The sequence below is a fragment of the Ranitomeya variabilis genome, chromosome 6 (genome assembly GCF_051348905.1).
Source record: "Ranitomeya variabilis isolate aRanVar5 chromosome 6, aRanVar5.hap1, whole genome shotgun sequence".
Lineage (NCBI taxonomy): Eukaryota > Metazoa > Chordata > Amphibia > Anura > Dendrobatidae > Ranitomeya > Ranitomeya variabilis.
Genome location: NC_135237.1, coordinates 537,110,501 through 537,133,481, shown reverse-complemented (window position 1 = coordinate 537,133,481; position 22,981 = coordinate 537,110,501). Strand labels below are relative to the sequence as shown.

Sequence of the window (22,981 nt, the reverse complement as noted above, 5' to 3'; positions counted from 1 at the left end):
AACCATGGGATGTCCAAAAGCAGTCCCCAGGGCGGGATAATAAGAATAGAGAACTAGGTCGGCCGGTGCTAAACCATAGCCTGCAGTATCTTCCTACCCAGGCCTGCATCCGCAGAAGCCTGAGTGTGCACCTTGTAGAATTTCACAAAGGTGTGGATGGACGACCAAGTTGCGGCCTTGAAAACCTGCTAGGCCGTAGCTTGGTGACAAACTGCCCAAGAAGCTCCCACAACCCGGGCAGAGTGAGCCCTCACCCCCGGGGGAGGCTGTTTGTCTTGAACACGGTATGCCTCCAGGACCGCCGAATGGATCCACCAAGCAATTGTGGACTTAGAGGCGGGGAGCCCCTTCTGACAACCTTCCAAGACGACACACAGAGGTTCGGACTGACGAAAAGGAGCAGTTCTGGCAAGGTATACTCAGATAGCCCTGACCACATCCAAATTGTGGAGAGATTTCTCCAAAGGATGAACTGGGGAAGGGCACAAAGAAGGAAGGACGATGTCTTCATTGATGTGAAAAGCCGAAACCACCTTTGGCAGAAAAGAAGGGACAGGCCGAAGGACAACTTTGTCCTGATGAATGACCAGAAAGGGAGAACGACAAAACAACGCCGCCAACTCGGAAACTCTCCTGATTGAGGTGATGGCGACCAAAAAAGCTACTTTCCAGGAAAGAAGTGAAAAAGAGATGTCCCGAATCGGTTCAAAAGGCGTACACAGGAGGGCGCCGAGCACAAGGTTGAGGTCCCAAGGAGCGACCGGAGGATGGTAAGGAGGTGCAACATGACCAACCCCCTGAAGGAAGGTTCTCACCTGGGGGAGAGAAGGTCTCTTTGAAAGAGAATTGACAAGGCAGAAACCTGACCCTTTAACGTGCTCAGGGAGAGGTTCGAATCTAGACCGACTGAAGAAATCCAAGAAGCGAAGGAAGGGAAAAAACCATTGGGGATAGACGGTTGACGTCACACCATCGGAAAAAGGCCTTCCAACATTTATGGTAGATACGGGAAGATGCCGGTGTCCTAGCTCTCATCATGGTTTGTGTGACACGTTGAGAAAAACCTGCATCCTTCAGGATCATGGCCTCAACGGCCATACCATTAAATTCAGAGACCGAGAACTCGGGTGGAAGAGGGGACCCTGCGATGGAAGATCCGGACGGTCTGGGAGCCTTCAAGGTACGTCCGATAACATGTTCACTAGCTCTGCTTACCAGGCCCTGCGGGGCCAATCTGGAGCTACTAAGAGAAAGGGAACCCCCTCTGACTTTCTTCTTTACGACCCTTGGTAGCAAGGGAAGAGGCGGGAACAGGTAAGGCATCTGAAACTGGACCCACGAGATCACGAGAGCATCGGAGTCCGACGGCCCTCGGATCCCGGAATCTGGATACGTACTAGGGAACCTTGTGGTTTGCTCGGGAGGCCATTAGGTCGACGTCCGGCACGCCCCACCTTTGGCAAATCTGGTCGAACACAGCAGGGAGAAGAGCCCACTCGCCTGACATGAGCACCTGACGGCTGAGTAAGTCGGCTTCCCAATTGTCCACCCCTGGGATGTGGACAGCTGATATGGAGGGAACGTGGTTCTCCGACCACCACAGAATTTTTGCCACCTCCGTCATGACTTGCTTGCTGCCAGTCCCTCCCTGATGGTTTATGTAAGCCACAGCTGTGGCGTTGTCTGACTGAATGCGGACCGGGAGGGGCTACCAGAGGAGGGCTAGAAAAATAGCCCTGATTTCCAAGAGATTGATCGGGTGGCGTGCCTCTTGAGCAGTCCAGCGCCCGTGGGCTGTGAGGTGGAGAAAGACCGCACCCCACTCCTCGAGACTGGCATCGGTGGTGATGACCTGCCAGGGGAGGGGGAGAAACGATCTCCCGCGCAGAATGGAAGTGGATAGCATCCACCAAGTGATGGACTGTCTCACATCGAGAGGGAGGCGAACTGGGCGGTCTAAGGAGAGTGGATTCCTGTCCCAAACTGACAGAAGGGCCAGCTGGAGAGGGCGAGAGTGGAACTGAGCATAAGGGACCGCTTCCATGGAAGCGACCATCTTGCCCAGAACCCTCATGCCAAGCCGTAGAGGTAGAGGGGTAGGACGCTTTAGGACTTTGATGCCCCTCTGAAGAGAGAGGAATTTCGCCCTTGGGAGGAAGACCTGAGCCTGAATGGTGTCGAATTCCATGCCTAGGAATTCTAGATGCTGGGTCGGAATCAAGGTGGACTTTTGTTCGTTGATTATCCAACCGAGGGGGATTAACGTGTCCAGAGTGAGACGGCGCGGCGAGACGGACCCTTTACGAGGAGATCGTCGAGACAGGGAATTACGAGAATCCCCTTCGACCGAAGGATGGCCATGACTGCCGCCATTACCTTCGTAAAGACTCTGGGGGCGGACGCCAAGCCGAAAGGAAGAGCCATGAATTGGAAATGTTGGTCCTGGATCGCGAAACGAAGGAACCTTTGATGCTGAACACAAATCGGAATGTGCAGATACGCATCCCGAATGTCCACAGAGCGCAGAAATTCTCCCGGTTCCATGGAGGCGATCACTGAGTGCAAGTACTCCAGGTGGCGGTTCGACCGTTTGAGGTCCAAAATCGGGCGAAGAGAGCCGTGTTTTTTCGGAACTACAAATAGATTTGAGTAAAAAACGGAAAACCGCTGGTTGGAAGGTACTGGGACGATTACCCCTGAGGCGAGAAGGGAATCGACCGCCTGAAAAAGCCCTGGGACATGGGAGGGCTGTTTGGGTGATCGGGAGAGGAAAAAAACGTCTTCCTGGGGGCGACGAAAATTCTATTTTGTAACCTGATGTGACAATCTCCCTGACCCAGGAGTCGTCGACCACAGATAACCAAGGCTCTGTGAACAGAAGAAACCTGCCTCCCACCGTGGAAAGATTTCCAGGTGGGGGTGACCCGTCATTTGGAAGAAAATCTGTGGTCGCGAGAACTGGAAGATTTGGAGGAGCGGCCTTTAGCTCTCCAGTGAGGGGTAGGCCGGAAAGAAGGCTTCCTTCGGTCCCTTTGAGTGGAAGACCGGTCATGCTGAGAGGCACCATCTGAGGAGGCGAAGGAGCGAAAGGAATGGGGTCCCTTTCTATTGAAGGGAAGCCTAGGCTTAGATTGCGGAAGAGAAGTGCTCTTACCGCCCGTGGCGTCCGAGATCATTTGGTCTAGCTGCGCTCCAAAGAGCCTGGATACCTGGAAAGGCAAACCTGTGAGGGATTTTTTGGAAGCGGGATCTGCGTTCCACGCCTTCAGTCAGAGGACACGGTGAATGGCGACAATACTGCTGTTTGCCCTTACAGAGCAAGAAGCCGCATCCAGAGAAGCATTCAGAAGGTACTTTCCAGCCAGTGAAATCTGATCCGCTAAATCAGCTAGCTCCTGTGCGGGAGCCGAAGCTACAATGCCTCTGCGTAGGGTTTTGGCCCAGGCCGACACCGCTTTCGCCACCCAGGTAGAGGCGAAATTGGGGTATAGAGAGGTACCAGAAGCATCAAAAGCTGATTTGGTTAGCCTCAATTTGTCTGTCCGTGGGGTCCTTTAGAGACGCCGCGTCAGGAATGGACAGTACTGTCTGGGAGGATAATCTAGACACAGGTGGATCTACCTTAGGAGATTCGGACCATTTGATAACAAGGTCTGCAGCAAACGGGTATAAAATGTCTAAACGTTTCCTCCCTGGAAAATGTTTACCAGGGTGTTCCCAGTATCTAGACGTAGTGTTATCAAATTCCTTATGATTGGGAAAAACTATAGGAGGACGCTTCATCCATTTGAATGAAACGGAGATGTCCTGAGAAGCTGCCTCTTCCTCCTTAAGCTCAAGCGTTTGAATAATGGCTGAGATAAGGCTGTCAACCATATCCTGCGTTGCGGAAGTCTGATCTGCATCTGAGTCAGAATCCGACAGAGGATACATCTGACCCGACGTCCGCCTGCGAAGAGGGGGAACGGGTAGAGAGCGGTATTCCGGCTGACGCAGTTGGATCCGGAGAAGTGGATGAAGAACTAGACAGAAAACGCTTTCTGGTTCTTTTCTGAAGTCTGCCCCTGTGAGGGTCTTGGACAGGTGCGAGCGAATCGCTGTGAGAAGCGTTCGTGGCACTAGTCAGCAGTGGAATACGTTCTAGTACCTGAACCAGGGACTGAGACACTTTAGTCAGGTCGGAGACTGACAGACATTGCAACAGCCCACTCCGGGGGAGTGCACTCCAGAGTACGCGATGCACAGGAGGCTGCGAGCGTCTGCTCGTGCAGAGAACGCGCCAAACAGTGGGGCGTGGCCGGCTGCAGAGAAACCAAGTGCCCGATAGGCCGGCAGGGAAAAGGGGGTGTGACCCGCCGGAGCGCGGCCAATACCAGCGCTGGGCTGCAAGCGAGGTGTGTCCAGCGCTGGGAATGAGGAAGAAGAGGTGCGGCCTCCCGGGGCAGAGACTTGCCGGAAAGGAATATGGTGGAAAACGCGCGCTGCGAGGAAAGAGGCACGAGATTTAAATGGTAACGGAGCGCCCGTGCAGCGGCAAGTGCTGCTGGATAATAAGGCTAAGTGCCCCTGCATGGACATTGCGACGATGCAGGGACTGGGAGGGCTGCTGTTGCTTGAAGATCTTCCTACCTGAAGATGAGGAACGCATCAGAATCCCTTGATGGAAGAAAGGGTCCTGGGAGATAGTTACATAGTTATTAAGGTTGAAGGAAGACTTTAAGTCCATCCAGTTCAACCCATAGCCTAACCTAACATGCCCTAACATGTTGATCCAGAGGAAGGCAAAAAAAAACCATGTGGTAAGAGTAAGCTCCACCTTGGGGAAAAAAATTCCTTCCCGACTCCACATACGGCAGTCAGACTAGTTCCCTGGATCAACGCCCTATCAAGGAATCTAGTGTATATACTCTGTAACATTATACTTTTCCAAAAAGGTATCCAGTCCCCTCTTAAATTTAAGTAATGAATCACTCATTACAACATCATACGGCAGAGAGTTCCATAGTCTCACTGCTCTTACAGTAAAGAATCCGCGTCTGTTATTATGCTTAAACCTTCTTTCCTCCAGACGTAGAGGATGCCCCCTTGTCCCTGTCTCAGGTCTATGATTAAAAAGATCATCAGAAAGGTCTTTGTACTGTCCCCTCATATATTTATACATTAACATAAGATCACCCCTTAGTCTTCGTTTTTCCAAACTAAACAGCCCCAAGTGTAATAACCTATCTTGGTATTGCAGACCCCTCAGTCCTCTAATAACCTTGGTCGCTCTTCTCTGCACCCGCTCTAGTTCAGCTATGTCTTTCTTATACACCGGAGACCAGAACTGTGCACAGTATTCTAAGTGTGGTCGCACTAGTGACTTGTATAGAGGTAAAATTATGTTCTCCTCATGAGCATCTATGCCTCTTTTAATACATCCCATTATTTTATTTGCCTGTGGTCCTCCTTCCCACGCTATATCAACCGGCGCAGAAGACGGCGTCAACCCCTTAAAAGGGGGGAGGTCACCGCAGGTGACCACCGTCTTCCTCTCAGCCCACTCCGAGGAGAGGGATGAGGGGGGGAAAAAGGCAAGGACTAGCCACCGAAAGTAAACATGAACACCCCAGGGTGACATGAAACAAAGTCCTGCCCTGCGGATCCGAGAGGGTGCGATGTGGGCGATACCACACTGCTCTCTCGGTCGCTTAATGCGGGGGAATCAGGGTGAGAGGAACTGCACCCTGTAACCCCCAGAAGTGTATCTGAAACGAAAGGGAAAAAGATTAATAAACACACACAATCCCTGAAAGAAAAAGAAATGTGGATCTGGTGTTAGATCCAGGTCCGCCTCCTACAGACACTAAGCAAAAAATGAGTTGCCTGGTGCCTGTCGGAGGGTGTATACTGCCGGGGAGGAGTTCTCTTTCTTTATTTGCATAGTGTCAGCCTCCTAGCGACAGCAGCATACACCCATGGTTACCTGTGTCCCCCAATGAAGCGAGAAAGAAAAAATATTTTAAAAGGTTATTATTTTCCATATCATAGTGAGGGCAAGTCAAAAAGGATTTATCACCACTGTATGATCAGCGATTTGAGAGTGGAACAGAGGGATTTTTGTGTACTCACCGTAAAATCCTTTTCTCCGAGCCAATCATTGGGGGACACAGACCGTGGGGTGTTATGCTGCTTGCCACTAGGAGGACACTAAGTGATACAAAGAAAGTTAGCTCCTCCCCTGCAGTATACACCCTCCTGCTGGCCCTCAGCTAACCAGTTCGGTGTAAAAAGCAGTAGGAGATCAGTAACAGCATATTAGCTTACAGCATGTCATATTATATATGAGAGTATAGCATATCGGATTATAAAAAAACAAGCATAAGCCAATACCAGGGTGGGAGCTGTGTCCCCCAATGATTGGCTCGGAGAAAAGGATTTTACGGTGAGTACACAAAAATCCCTCTTTCTCCTACGCCTCATTGGGGGACACAGACCGTGGGACGTACCAAAGCAGTCCCTGGGTGGGGACGTCAGATCAGGCCCTGTGTAACTGCTACTTACAAGTGCGCCACCGCGGCCTGCAGAGTCCGCCTGCCCAGAGCCACATCTGTGGAAGCCTGGGAATTATAATGCTTGAAGAATGCATGCGGACTGGACGAATCCGCAAGCTTGCAGGCGTGTCTTGTCGACGCCTGGTGCCTAGAACCCACGATAGACAGGGAGATAGGCTGTCATCTAACACGGAAGGACTCCTGGATGGAGAAAGGAATACACCAGGCTAAATGGCCGATGAAGACGGCCAAACCCTTCCTGTAAACGTCAGGAAGCCTTCCTCTTACCGTTAGGAAACCCAAGATACAGTGTCCAACCTTGGGAAGGACGCCGTCCTCAAGACGTACCTACTCAAAGCACTCGCTTCGTTCGGAATATGGGGAACTCATTCCATTTTGTGGACTGGTGCCAAAAGAGATGAGGGAAGAACTATGCCCTCATGACAGTAGTGATACAATACCACCTTGGTAACTAGGGACGGGGAAGGCCTGAGGACAACCTTGCCTTGAAGGAAATAAGGGAAAAAGGTCTGAAAAGACCCGTCAGCACCGAAGACTCGTCAGGATGAGGATATCGCCGAGAAAAAAGGGGGGCGACCTTCCCTAATAGAATAGATCCCAATGATCTAACGGTATGCAATAGGGAAGAACTACATGTGAAAACATCCTGCGAGGTGGTCCCTACTTGCAGTTTTGTTGCAGAAAGACAGAAAGCTATCAGCTCCGCAAGCAAACTGACGTGGTCAGTGCGGATTTCCGAGGATCACTGGGGCCCTTTCTGCTTCTGAAAAACTCTCGGAAGTGGAAACTGGTACCACGGAATAACCAGAGCATGCAGTGCGATGGCTCTTGGATCTCGAGGCCAAACAACAAACTCGAGTACACAGGCGATTAGTCAGGATGCCATCCAAACTACAACTGTAGAGCTCCAGTGAAGGCGGGTCTGATGGAAGACTTCCAGGTGAAGTTCCCACTCACTTGAGGTGAAACCCTGACAGCTAAATATGTTCGCAGCCCAGAGTTCTACTCCTGGGACATGTACTGCCAAGATCACCGAGTGATAGATCTCGGCCCATGTGAGGTACCTTGGCCATGGTGCTTGAACGTGGGTACTCGCTAGATGATTGACGTATGACACAGCCGTGGCGCTGTCCAATTGAAATCGGCTGGGTTGACCCGCCATAAGGTAGTGGACCTACTATAGGACTACCTTTGAGATCTCCAGAGCAATGATCGGGAGAAGAGGACTGGAATTGGAAGTTACTAGTAACCATGGAACCGGGAGAAAAAACCCTGGATGAAGAAGGAGCTCAGAGACTATCGTCTGAAAGGCTGCTTGACTTGCTGAAAAACTAACGGAGCGAAGGAAACTGCTTCCATTGTCGTCTCCGTTTTTTTTTTTTTTTTTAAACCTCCCAGCAAATCGAATGAAATGAGGGGATGAGTGAGCAAGAGCGCGAGCTCCCTGTTGAAAAACCATGACCTTGTCTGGAGGGAAATTTACCACCCTTCTGGAAGAATACTGGATCATCCTCAAAAAGGATATCTGCTGGGCTGGAAATGAGAAGTTGTCTAAGTCTAGCCACCAGCCCAGGTGAGAGGGTATCACAAGTGATATAGACGACTCAGCGTAGTCCTGCAAGGGCGGGTAAACAGTCGGCCAAACAGGGCAGGACGGCCACGCCTCTAGGTGCAAGATGACAGCCGCCATGACCCTTGCGAACACTCTGGGTGCGGTAGCAAGGCCGAAGGACAAGGTCGTGACTTAAATGCTGTTCACGAATGGAAAAGCAAAGGGATTTTTGAAGAGGTTAGGCATCCCGAATGTCGATGGATGCCAGAGACTGCACCTTTTTTGTTGAAGTAATGGCTGAGCGGAGGAACTCCATTCGAAGAAGAAGAACCTTGTGAAAAAATTGTTAGAAGTTTGAGGTCCGGGATCGGTCCTACTTCTCGTTCCCTTTTTAGGAACCAAGATCCCTTAGATCTAGACTGTCCTGGACAACCCTTTCACTGTTGGTCGGGGCTGTAGGAACGTACGATCCTTGGTTAGTCTCCCGCTCAAAAATTTGATTGACCAGCTGAACTGTCTTCAGGAAAGGGGTACTGGTGTGAATCAAGGTAGTTAAGGTCTCCAGGCAGGAGACCGTTGCTCTAGCAATCCATGCGGCGGCTAGGGAGGGTAGAGGGCTGGACCCGTAGCCGCAAAACGGAACAAACCAGATTTGCTATTTGACAGATCGTGGCATTTTTAATTGAGGACATATCGGGCAGGGATACTGGTAGGTAAACCACAGGAGATTGTACCCGGTTAATCTGCCGAGTGGCAGAATGCGCCGCTGCTTCCAGCAGGTCATTGCAGAGTTAAAAATTAGGAGCCTCGATCCACCATCCTCTTAACAGGGAAGTGGAGAGGGAACATTCGCCTTCTTGCATCTTCTGTTAAATAGTGGTGATGCAGGGGGGGGTGCTCAGACGCCCGAAAAAGGGTGCGGCTGTACATCCACAGAGTTCAGGTCTCCGGGTGGACAGGACAGGTTGTCTGGCGTTAGAAAAGGATACCTGGAAGCGACCTTCATGTGCCCGTCTGTTGATGGTGTGGGGAGACCGGCGCCCTTTAAAGTGCCTGTCGCCCTTAAAAATCAGACCAGGCATGGCGTCCCACGTAGAGGCTTCTATCCAGTGAATCGCATATCCGGACTGGATGGCAAAAGCTCTACGAGGGAGTTTAGACTGAGGGAACTAGTTACACTGGGATAAACTGGGATCAGCGGCAGAGGGCTCCTCATTTATGACCAGTTTCGGATTGGTCATGTGCCTTTAAGACCAGGGAATACTGGTCGTGTTCCTTTAAGACCAGGGGATACTTACTGGTCCCGTGCCTTTAAGACCCGGGAATTCTGGTCACGCGCCTTTAAGACCAGGGAATTCTGGTCGTGAGCCTTTAAGACCAGGGGATACTTACTGGTCCCGTGCCTTTAAGACCCGGGAATTCTGGTCACGCGCCTTTAAGACCAGGGAATTCTGGTCACGCGCCTTTAACCCCTTCATGACCCAGCCTATTTTGGCCTTAATGACCTTGCCGTTTTTTGCAATTCTGACCAGTGTCCCTTTATGAGGTAATAACTCAGGAACGCTTCAACGGATCGTAGCGATTCTGAGATTGTTTTTTTGTGACATATTGGGCTTCATGTTAGTGGTAAATTTAGGTCGATAATTTCTGCGTTTATTTGTGAAAAAAATGGAAATTTGGCGAAAATTTTGAAAATTTTGCAATTTTCACATTTTGAATTTTTATTCTGTTAAACCAGAGAGTTATGTGACACAAAATAGTTAATAAATAACATTTCCCACATGTCTACTTTACATCAGCACAATTTTGGAAACAATTTTTTTTTTTTGCTAGGAAGTTATAAGGGTTAAAATTTGACCAGTGATTTCTCATTTTTACAACAAAATTTACAAAACCATTTTTTTTAGGGACCACCTCACATTTGAAGTCAATTTGAGGGTTCTAAATGGCTGAAAATACCCAAAAGTGACACCATTCTAAAAACTGCACCCCTCAAGGTGCTCAAAACCACATTCAAGTAGTTTATTAACCCTTCAGGTGTTTCACAGCAGCAGAAGCAACATGGAAGGAAAAAATGAACATTTAACTTTTTAGTCACAAAAATGATCTTTTAGCAACAATTTTTTTATTTTCCCAAGGGTAAAAGGAGAAACTGGACCACGAAAGTTGTTGTCCAATTTGTTCTGAGTACGCTGATACCTCATATGTGGGGGTAAACCACTGTTTGGGCGCACGGCAGAACTCGGAAGGGAAGGAGCGCCATTTGACTTTTTGAATGAAAAATTGGCTCCAATCTTTAGCGGACACCATGTCGCGTTTGGAGAGCCCCCGTGTGCCTAAACATTGGAGCTCCCCCACAAGTGACCCCATTTTGGAAACTAGACAGCCCAAGGAACTTATCTAGATGCATAGTGAGCACTTTAAACCCCCAGGTGCTTCACAAATTGATCCGTAAAAATGAAAAAGTACTTTTTTTTTCACAAAAAAATTATTTTAGCCTCAATTTTTTAATTTTCACATGGGCAACAGGATAAAATGGATCCTAAAATTTGTTGGGCAATTTCTCCTGAGTACACTGATACCTCACATGTGGGGGTAAACCACTGTTTGGGCACATGGTAAGTCTCGGAAGGGAAGGAGCGCCATTTGACTTTTTGAATGAAAAATTATCTCCATCGTTAGCGGACACCATGTCGCGTTTGGAGAGCCCCTGTGTGCCTAAACATTGGTGCTCCCCCACAAGTGACCCCATTTTGGAAACTAGACCCCCCAAGGAACTTATCTAGATGCATAGTGAGCACTTTAAACCAACAAGTGCTTCACAGAAGTTTATAACGCAGAGCCGTGAAAATAAAAAATAATTTTTCTTTCCTCAAAAATGATTTTTAGCCCAGAATTTTTTATTTTCCCAAGGGTAACAGGGGAAATTGGACCCCACATGTTGTTGTCCAATTTGTCCTGAGTACGTTGATACCCCATATGTGGGGGTAAACCACTGTTTGGGTGCACGGCAGGGCTTGGAAGGGAAGGCACGCCATTTGGCTTTTTGAATGGAAAATTAGCTCCAATCATTAGCGGACACCATGTCGCGTTTGGAGAGCTCCTGTGTGCCTAAACATTGGAGCTTTCCCATAAGTGACCAAATTTTGGAAACTAGACCTCCCAACGAACTAATCTAGATGTGTGGTGAGCACTTTGAACCCTCAAGTGCTTCACAGAAGTTTATAACGCAGAGCCATGAAAATAAAAAATAATTTTTCTTTTCTCAAAAAAATTTTTTTAGCCCTGAATTTTTTATTTTCCCAAGGGTAACAGGAGAAATTTGACCCCAAGAGTTGTTGTCCAGTTTCTCCTGAGTATGGTGATACCCCATATGTGGGGGTAAACCACTGTTTGGGCGCATGCCGGGGCTTGGAAGTGAAGTAGTGATGTTTTGAAATGCAGACTTTGATGGAATGCTCTGCGGGCATCACGTTGCGTTTGCAGAGCCCCTGATGTGCCTAAACAGTAGAAACCCCCCACAAGTGACCCCATTTTGGAAACTAAACCCCCAAGGGAACTTATCTAGATGTGTGGTGAGCACTTTGAACCCCCAAGTGCTTCACAGAAGTTTATAACGCAGAGCCGTGAAAATAAAAAATCATTTTTCTTTCCTCAAAAATAATTTTTTAGCCCGCAATTTTTTATTTTCCCAAGGGTTACAGGAGAAATTGGACCCCAAAAGTTGTTGATCAGTTTCTCCTGAGTACGCTGGTACCCCATATGTGGGGGTAAAGCACTGTTTGGGCACACGTCGGGGCTCGGAAGGGAGAGAGCACCATTTTACTTTTTCAACGCAAGATTGGCTGGAATCAATGGTGGCGCCGTGTCGCGTTTGGAGACCCCCTGATGTGCCTAAAAAGTGGAAACCCCTCAATTCTAACTCCAACCCTAACCCCAACACACCCCTAACCCTAGTCTTACCCCTAATTCCAACCCTAAGGCTATGTGCTCACGTTGCGGATTCGTGTGGATTTTTCCGCAGTTTTTGAAAAATCTGCAGGTAAAACGCACTGCGCTTTACCTGCGGATTTACCGCGGATTTCCAGTGTTTTTTGTGTGGATTTCACTTGCGGATTCCTATTATGGAGCAGGTGTAAAACGCTGCGGAATTGCACAAAGAATTGACATGCTGCGGAAAATACAACGCGACTTATCACAGCGACCAAAATGTGCAGGAACGAATCTGCCGGCTGGCAGATTCGGCGGGCGCACTGCGCATGCGCCCGCCATTTTCCAAGATGGCGGCGCCCATGAAGCAGACGGCCGGACACCGGGAGGGACATCGGAGCTAGGTAAGTATGGGGGGGGTGGGACCGGAACACGGGGGGGGGGAAATCGGAGGACCTGGGGAGCGGACAGGAGGACCGGGGGAGCCGACAGGAGGGAGGAGGGGAGCGGAACGGAGATCGGGGCAAAAAGGACGACTAGGGAGGCGATCGGTGGGGTGGGGTGGGGGCAGATCGGGGTCTCCAGCCATGGCAGATGCTATTGCAGCATCGGCCATGGCTGGATTGTAATATTTCACCATTTTCATAGGTGAAATATTACAAATCGCTCTGATTGGCAGTTTCACTTTCAACAGCCAATCAGAGCGATCGTAGCCACGGGGGGGTGAAGCCACCCCCCCTGGGCTGAAGTACCACTCCCCCTGTCTCTGCAGATCGGGTAAAATGGGAGTTAACCCCTTCACCCGATCTGCAGGGACGCGATCATTCTGTGACACAGCATATGCGTCACAGGTCGGATTGGCACCGACTTTCATGATGCATACGCTGTGTCACAGGTCGGGAAGGGGTTAAAAACAGGGAATACTGGTCACGCGCCTTTAAGACCAGGGAATACTGGTCACGTGCCTTTAAGACCAGGGAATACTGGTCACGTGCCCTTTAGACCAGGGAATACTGGTCACGTGCCCTTAAGACCAGGGAATACTGGTCACGTGCCGTTAAGACCAGAGAATACTGGTCGTGTGACTTTAAGACCAGGAATACTTGTCATGCGGGTTTAGGTAAAATCTCGCAGCGAGCGAGAAGCGCCACAATCAGGGGGCGGAGCCACAGGCACGACGTGGGCGGAGCCTCGAGACTTCCCTGAATAGGCCCAAGCCGGGGCGTAAATTTCTGCAGCCGGCGCCAGCGTAGAAGTTAGGGGTGGTCACCCGTTGCTCGAGAAAATTGAGCGCTTCCGTGCCAGGCGAAAAACGCCAGGAAAAAAGGCAGAGCCGCCTTAAGGCGCCACAGTGCGCTTCTGGTGGTGCGGCCTACACATCGGCCGAAGCCAGGAGCTAAATTTTGTAGCCGGCTGGAGCGTTACCTCAGGGAGGTGGGCCACAGGGAAGCCTGAGACTGCCTGTGACTATCCCGCTGCAGAAGCCCATCACTGGCAGGATCCACTCACCAACGGTGCGCGTCCCGGCATGGAGCCGCCGCGGATGTCGGGTATTGCAGCGTGGACGGTGCAGGGATAGAGGAATAAACCTCAATCCATCATCCCTCTTGTTAGGGAGGTGGAGAGGAACCATCCGCCTCCTTGTGCCATTCGCTTTCACAGTGGTGGGACAGTGGGGGCTGCCCGGACCATGGAGAGGGGCTTCTGTACATCCACGAAGTTCAGCCCATCGGGACCATGAAGGCACCTTCGCCCCTGAAGGGGATTTCAACTGCGGCCTAGTCCGGCTGAAAAAGCCGGGGACTAAATTTATGGAGCCTGCCGGTGGAGCGCGTCGGCGGGCCGCACGCCGAATGATTGCCGCTGGCGTACTGGCCAGTGGCACCCCCAAGACCGCATCTTCCACGCAGGCAGCGAGAGGAAGAATGGCCCCCGAGATCTGCAGGGCGCCTCTCGTCCCAGACGAGAAGCGCCGATATAGGGGGCGGGGTTACGGCCGTGGGAGGGATCTGCCCACTGCGGCCTACTCCAGCTGAAAAGCCGGGGACTAAATTTCCGGCCTGCCTGGCGATGCGCGGCGGCCGCAACGGAGCGACGCTAACCGCCGCAGTTCCCCGACCGCCGGCGCCTCTCCCCAGGGGCTCTGCCGCAAGTACCGCCGGCGCCTACCCCATAGAGGCCACTGCGGCCTACTCCGGCTGAAAAGCCGGGGACTAAATTTCCGGCCTGCCCGGCGGTGTGCGGCGGCGCGGCCGCAAAGCGATCCGGAGCGCAGGAGGGGAACTCCTGATGTACTCACAGTCCGGTAATGCAGGTCCCCCTGTCCCTGCGCGCTCCATCCTCATCCTCTTCTGTAATCCCTTTGGGCTCTGCCGCAAGTATGCAACGCCATGTAATGTGGGCCTTGTATGTCGGGCCCCCGGAGAGGAACATTAGAGCAGGCTCTATGTGCTCGCCGTCTTGCAGGGGGAAGGGAGATCGGGACCAAAGATGGAAACCCGTCGCCCCAGTAAAATTTGGCGTGCTCCAGCGTCGCAGGAGAGGGACGGGGAGGTATACTCGCCGTGCTCGCCTGTTGCTGGTTTGGGGGAGAGCGGGTCCTATAAAAAAGGATCCGTCGCCCCCTTCACTCCTTTGAATAAAAAATAAAAATTTACAGAAAAATAAAAATTAAAATAAGAAAGTTGGGGTCTGAAACAGACCCGTGTGCCTCCTACAGACACTAAGCAAGAACTGGTTAGCTGAGGGCCAGCAGGAGGGCGTATACTGCAGGGGAGGAGCTGAGAGCCAGCAGGAGGGGGTATACTGCAGGGGAGGGGCTGAGAGCCAGCCGGAGGGTGTATACTGCAGGGGAGGAGCGAACTTTCTTTGTATCACTTAGTGTCCTCCTAGTGGCAGCAGCATAACACCCACGGTCTGTGTCTCCCAATGAGGCGTAGGAGAAAAAAAGATTTGCACTGGTCTACTCCGCCTGGAATCGGGGTGGTCTCCACTTCTGGGGCGGCATCCTGGGTGTATATGGGCTTTACTAACCCTGTAACATCATGAAGTCCAGAGGATGGCGCCATGCGGGTTGTAGTCTGCACAGCTCTGACTGCCATGGTAGACTAGGCCAGTGTAATTCTTTTTGCTCCACCTTAGTTGGGTCCTGTACCAGTTCCGAAAATGAAGGGAATGTCACACTGGTGTAGTGCTGCGTCCCCTTCTAACTTTTCAGCAGTCAACATTTTATCCCTTTAAGCATTTTATTATTCTTGTGCATTAAACCATGTCCCCTAATATTTAACAGAAGGTACAATACTACTTATTTACTGATCCATCAAGTGGGACAACTTGGTCCAATTTATGGTAAGACTTGACAGAGAGATAACCCAAAAATTTTATATTCAGAGCTTTTCTCAAAAATCTCCTAAAAACAACACCCCACCATCTGCATACCACATCACAGTCATGCAGACCACCACTGTTACGAGGTGACTATCACAGTGTGACACGACCCAACGAATGGTTGGTCAGCTAATGGCACAACACACAACGGGGATGGAATAAGGGGGAAAAGAAGGCCCTACCAATAGGGAATGAGGTATGGTCACCACCTGAGCTCAAACCAGAGCCTGTCCCTGCACTCCCCTAATGCCCTATGCGGGTCCTTCCCCCCTCTCACCGCCGTCAGGATACCTCGTCCCTAGTTGTCACCTATAACTGCCCTGGCTAGTGCACTGGCCGGCAAGGAGCACTAGCCTCACCTCTGCAGGTAATAAACACCGCCTACATCAGCTGACCCAGCAGCAATGCAATTACACCAGCTTGCCAGCGGGGGAAAAAAGGTTTAAAGCGAACCTGTCACCCCAAAAATCGATGGTGAGGTAAGCTCACCGTCATCAGGGGCTTATCTACAGCATTCTGTAATGCTGTAGATAAGACGCCGATGTTACCTGAAAGAGGAAAAAAAGACGTTAGATTATACTCACCCAGGGGCGGTTCCGCTCCGATGGGCATCTCAGGTCCGGTACAGCGCCTCCCATCTTCATTCCATGACGTCCTCTTCTGGTCTTCACGCCGCTGCTTCGGCGCAGGCGTACTTTGTCTGCCCTGTTGAGGGCAGAGTAAAGTATTGCAGTGCGCAGGCGCCGGTAAGGTCAGAGAGGCCCGGCGCCTGCGCACTGCAGTACTTTGCTCTGCCCTCAACAGGGCAGACAAAGTACGCCTGCGCCGAAGCCGCGGCGCGGAGACCAGAAGAGGACGTCATGGAATGAAGATAGGAGGAGCCGGAGCGGACCTGAGACGCCCATTTGACCACGGACCACAGCGTGACCGCCCCTGGGTGAGTATATTATAACCTCTTTTTCTCCTCTTTCAGGTAACATCGGGGGTTTATCTACAGCATTACAGAATGCTGTAGATAAGCCCCTGATAACGGTGAGCTTACCTCACCATCGATTTTGGGGGTGACAGGTTCCCTTTAACTCCATGGAACCAGATCTGCCACAAATCCAAAAATGGATTGTGACAACCACATTGACATCTGAACGTTTGGCAGAAACGTGAGTTTAAATTACCTGGTTGAATTCTGGTATCCGTAGGAAAAGACATGAGCCCCTCTCTCAGCCATGGTTCCTTCAACATTGGGAACTACAAAATGAAGGCCTCCTTTGGGTTGGTCCAGGGAGAACTCAATGTAAATCTTCAGCACTTTCAACTCTACAAGATTAAGTAGAAAGAATAATGAGCGTTCTGTTAATTACTTACAACTGATGCTTCTGCTCATGATGCTGAACGCCGACCGATAGGTAGACAGACAGACACTCTTAAGACTTTTCACACTGCTATAAAAATAAATGGCACAGTAATGTTATGTTCATGCCACGTTTTTGCAGCAAAAAAACACAGCCTTTTACTGTCCCAGCAAGGTAAATGAGATTTCTAAAACCTCATGCACACGCTGCCTATTTTTTCCCCTCGCAGATTTGAAGCAGTTTCATATCTGCAATATGTCAATTCTTTCACCGTTTTTCAATCAAAGGAATGAGGCAAAAACATTTTACAAAATGTTTTTATTGACAATACTCCAGAAACAGATTTTTCTGCTGTACATTTTTTTTTTTGAGACACAACAATGTGCCATTAATGAGAAACTGAGTGTAAAAGCCATATGCAAATCAGGTAGTAAGTGCACTGGGGGTGGGGCCATAGCATTCTGAAGACACAAACACACCACAAGTGCACTTCCGGCACGATTTCCATGTGGCTTCTTCACTCGATTTCTCACGACTGGCACATGGTTCGCTTTAAACAGAAAAGTGTATTAGTATTACCGTCCACGTGCTTCCACAGCTCAGATGGGACTTTGATGCAGAGTTCCCCGTTTCCTGCGTCTGGGTCGACGGCGCTGACAGCCGCTGCGTATGCATTGGAGAAGTAGTTTAGGTTGCGCCTAAAGAAAATGTTTGAAAAAAAAAAAAAAAAGAAAACAAAACAAAACCAATAATGAGACAGACACAAGAAGGACGTTACACTAGTTATTATAGGAAAAGCACAAACGGCAGCTTCCACTTTGGGCTTTCCCTATTAAAGACAACCCCTTCTCCTGCAGGAGAAAGGTGGTATTAACATAGCGCCTAGCCGAATAAACAGCAACTACTGTATTTTGGAGTCCTATTAGCGGATCTGAAGGAGTGATTGTCTGATCGCTTGTACTATACACAGCAATATCATAGTATTACTTTAAATAGCAAAAATCACAGTTCCCTATGAAAGCCACCCATAGTTCCATCATGACACCATGGGTGTCTACAGCAGACCCCGGACCAACGGCACAGGGGGTGCCAATGAGCACTTAGACCAATGCGCCCCCAGGGATGTGAGCAGTCAGTGTATTTAATAGGTTAACAGGAAAGGGTGCAGCTCCGCCTGCAGATGTAAGAGGCAGATGATGGATGAATAACACAACCATCATCTGTAACAAAAATGCAGGGTCTGTTCACGAGCCTGCATCAAAGACAGACGGCCAACACGGGATATACCAGCACGTCCAAAATTGGTAAAGTGATAAAACTATTGTCCAGGACTAAGCTATTGATGGCATCCTTGGGATAGATCAGCGGTGGTCCAGCAGCCCCATGGATCACCTACTATGGAGTACAAAAGTACACAGTGTGAAGGTGACACGACACTTTAGGACACCTTGTATCGTCCATTCGCTAGGACTGCAGCTTTCCTGGAGCCGAGATGCAGTACCCGAGAACAACCACTACATGGTGTCCTGAGCTGTGGTATTCCGGCTCCGGACACTGATTATTACCGAGAGCCAAAGGACCAAGTAAGAGCTGATTGTTCAGGGCGGCGAGAGTTGGAGCACCACCGACCCGATACTGATAACCTAACATGTGGGAAGGTTCCAAATAATCTTCATCCTGGACATCCCCTTTAAAAAGTTGCAAACTAGTAATACTGAAAAGGATTCTTAACCGATCACACAAAGCAGAATCTGGGATCTGTGTTGAATGGATCCAGAACCTGGAGCCTATGTATACACACATATAATAGGGAGGAGCGCTGCAGCGAGGGGCGCAGATGGAGAAAGGAAGAGCCGTCCGGCCCCAAATAATCAGAAGCCGAGGCTAAATCCTGGGGCGTCCCATCAACGTCTCCCCCTGCTGTCCCTGTACTCCGCAGAACTCACTGTTTGGACTCGTTATGACACACTTCCAGCGTGGGGTCGTTGTATATGAACGCGGCCTCCAGGTCGTTCACTCTCACCCGATAGATTCTGCATTGTTTGCTGTTCAGCTTGATCCTGTTCAGATTACCAACTGTGGGGAAAATTGTCAGCTCCACGTGACCCTAAAAAGAATAATGAAAGCGTTAATATTCAGGTATCGCCTGGCAGGCCATTCATGAGAATGGGAGGGACGTAATACCACAGTTCTCCAGCAGGGGCCGCTGAAGGGTAATGTACAGCCAATCAGAGCTTCCGCCCGTGAGGAGGGAGGCTGCAGTCAGACCCCGCAGAGAACGAAGGGGCAGATGTGACTGACAAGGGCAGAGGGTCCGTGACAATGTGCATACAAGCTGGTGGCCCAAAAGGCTCATAACTGATAAATAAGGAATTCTGAAGAGTGCTGGATTATCAGATATTCCGCACTGTCAAGTAAAATGAAAGTCAGTACAGATTAGTGTCATAGTGTGCGGAGCTTTATACTCACAATCACAGATTTCCGCTGAAAGTTGATGTTGTTGATGCAGACGACCTGGTGCGTCGTGTAAGGAAAACACAAAGAGGCGTTATAAGTGGTAATATCAAGTGGCGGGGGCGCACACATGTACACGTGACACAGGGAGCACGCACACACACGTACACGTGACACAGGGAGCACGCACACACATATACACGTGACACAGGGAGCACACACATGCACGCGCACGCACACGTACACGTGACACAGGGAGCACGCACACATGTACACGTGACACAGGGAGCACACACACGTACACGTGACACAGGGAGCACGCACACATGTACACGTGACACAGGGAGCACGCACACGTACACGTGACACAGGGAGCACGCACACACATGTACACGTCACACAGGGAGCACACGCATGCGCACGCACGCACGCACGCACACACACACACACACGTACAGTGGATGGAAAAAGTCCCTCACCCCTACAAGTGAAAAGAGAAAATACTAGGAAGAATCATTTCAGAACTTTTTCCACCTTAAGCCTACAGTAGGTTCACAGTGGGCATTTTTATGGCGTCTTTTTACGCTAATTTTCAGCAGCATTTTACAGTACCAGCAAAGCCTATGAGATTTCAGAGATCTCATACACACACAGTGTTTTCATGTTTTTTTGGACATACAGCACGTCACTTCTTTCAGAATTTTTCACCCATTGACTTGAATGAGCGGTGAAAAAAGCTGAAGGAAAAAAAAAAAAAAAAAAAACAGCCACACACCAAAACGAATGCATCATGTTTTGCTGTGTTTTTTTCAGCCAAAACCTGATTCTAAAGAACAGGACTTTTTTTTGCAACACTAAACTTTATCAACATGCACAATAGACAAATCTAGCAACTCACAACTGCCGCAAAAACGCAAGAAAAATATGCTGCATCTCTGCAGCTTCTCTCCTGCCAAGAGATCAGGTTTTGCCGCAGAACATATATATTGCTGAAAAATCACCTAGTGTGAGCTTACACTCATCAACAATCTGTACAAATCCATTTAAAAACATACTGGAAAAAAAACCCAAAATAAAATAGTTCATAACTCTGCACACCCTTAAACTAATACTTTGCTGACATCATTCAGTGTTTTTGGGTCGGACTCTATCAGCGCGGCTCATCTGAAGTTGTCAGTGTTTGCCCTCTGTTCCTTGCAGCAGCTCCACATCGGTCAGATCACGGGGGCCTCTCCTGTGTACAGCGCCCTCTTCAGGTCACCCACAGATAATCAACTGGATTCAGGTCTGGGCTACAAAACTAGGACCTTCTGGAGCAGCGTTTTTTTTGCCGATTTAGAGGTCGCTTAGGGCCGTTGTTGTGATGAAAACTGAAATTCATCTTCAGTATACGCACAGACACACACACACCGGTGTGACAGGAGGAGCAGTACACATACACACACACCGGTGTGACAGGAGGAGCAGTACACATACACACACACCGGTGTGACAGGAGGAGCAGTACACATACACACACCGGTGTGACAGGAGGAGCAGTACACATACACACACCAGTGTGACAGGAGGAGCAGTACACATACACACACCGGTGTGACAGGAGGAGCAGTACACATACACACACCGGTGTGACAGGAGGAGCAGTACACATACACACACCGGTGTGACAGGAGGAGCAGTACACATACACACACACCGGTGTGACAGGAGGAGCAGTACACATACACACACCGGTGTGACAGGAGGAGCAGTACACATACACACACCGGTGTGACAGGAGGAGCGGCACACGTACACACACCGGTGTGACAGGAGGAGCAGTACACATACACACACTGGTGTGACAGGAGGAGCGGCACACATACACACACCGGTGTGACAGGAGGAGCAGTACACATACACACACCGGTGTGATAGGAGGAGCAGTACACACACACACACCGGTGTGACAGGAGGATCAGTACACGTACAGACAGACACACCGGTGTAACAGGAGGAGCAGTACACGTACACACACACACCGGTGTGACAGGAGGAGCAGTACACATACACACACCGGTGTGACAGGAGGAGCAGTACAGACACACACCGGTGTGCCAGGAGGAGCAGTACACGTACACACACACACCGGTGTGACAGGAGGAGCAGTACATGTACAGACAAACACACCGGTGTGACAGGAGGAGCAGTACAGACAAACACACCGGTGTGACAGGAGGAGCAGTACAGACACACACACACACCAGTGTGACAGGAGGAGCAGTACAGACAAACACACCGGTGTGACAGGAGGAGCAGTACAGACACACACACACACCAGTGTGACAGGAGGAGCAGTACAGACACACACACACACCAGTGTGACAGGAGGAGCAGTACACGTACACACACACACACCGGTGTGACAGGAGGAGCAGTACAGACACACACACACACCGGTGTGACAGGAGGAGCAGTACATGTACAGACAAACACACCGGTGTGACAGGAGGAGCAGTACAGACAAACACACCGGTGTGACAGGAGGAGCAGTACAGACACACACACACACCAGTGTGACAGGAGGAGCAGTACAGACAAACACACCGGTGTGACAGGAGGAGCAGTACAGACACACACACACACCAGTGTGACAGGAGGAGCAGTACACGTACACACACACACACCGGTGTGACAGGAGGAGCAGTACAGACACACACACACACCGGTGTGACAGGAGGAGCAGTACATGTACAGACAAACACACCGGTGTGACAGGAGGAGCAGTACAGACAAACACACCGGTGTGACAGGAGGAGCAGTACAGACACACACACACACACCAGTGTGACAGGAGGAGCAGTACAGACAAACACACCGGTGTGACAGGAGGAGCAGTACAGACACACACACCAGTGTGACAGGAGGAGCAGTACAGACAAACACACCGGTGTGACAGGAGGAGCAGTACAGACACACACACACACCAGTGTGACAGGAGGAGCAGTACAGACACACACACACACACACACCAGTGTGACAGGAGGAGCAGTACACGTACACACACACACACCGGTGTGACAGGAGGAGCAGTACAGACACACACACCAGTGTGACAGGAGGAGCAGTACAGACAAACACACCGGTGTGACAGGAGGAGCAGTACAGACACACACACACACCAGTGTGACAGGAGGAGCAGTACAGACACACACACACACACACACCAGTGTGACAGGAGGAGCAGTACACGTACACACACACACCGGTGTGACAGGAGGAGCAGTACAGACACACACACACACCAGTGTGACAGGAGGAGCAGTACACGTACACACACTGGTGTGACAGGAGGAGCAGTACACGTACAGACACACACACACCGGTGTGACAGGAGGAGCAGTACAGACAAACACACCGGTGTGACAGGAGGAGCAGTACAGACACACACACACACCAGTGTGACAGGAGGAGCAGTACAGACACACACACACACACACACCAGTGTGACAGGAGGAGCAGTACACGTACACACACACACACCGGTGTGACAGGAGGAGCAGTACAGACACACACACCAGTGTGACAGGAGGAGCAGTACAGACAAACACACCGGTGTGACAGGAGGAGCAGTACAGACACACACACACACCAGTGTGACAGGAGGAGCAGTACAGACACACACACACACACACACCAGTGTGACAGGAGGAGCAGTACACGTACACACACACACCGGTGTGACAGGAGGAGCAGTACAGACACACACACACACC

The 22,981-nt window shown here is 50.3% G+C and overlaps 1 protein-coding gene across 3 annotated transcripts in view; it reads right to left on the bottom strand.

The window, feature by feature from the left end:
• TAF2 (TATA-box binding protein associated factor 2) overlaps positions 1 to 22,981 on the bottom strand; it is a 175,949-nt gene that overhangs the window by 139,785 nt on the left and 13,183 nt on the right. For 2 of the 3 annotated variants that reach the window (XM_077271131.1, XM_077271129.1), the window contains exons 2-5: positions 19,242 to 19,296; positions 18,719 to 18,879; positions 17,352 to 17,470; positions 16,596 to 16,737 (exon numbers count right to left, since the gene is read on the bottom strand). In XM_077271131.1, coding sequence (XP_077127246.1) covers positions 16,596 to 16,737; positions 17,352 to 17,470; positions 18,719 to 18,879; positions 19,242 to 19,296 — 477 coding nt within the window. The remainder of the gene's footprint in view (positions 1 to 16,595; positions 16,738 to 17,351; positions 17,471 to 18,718; positions 18,880 to 19,241; positions 19,297 to 22,981) is intronic. The other variant, XM_077271130.1, reaches the window with a different exon arrangement.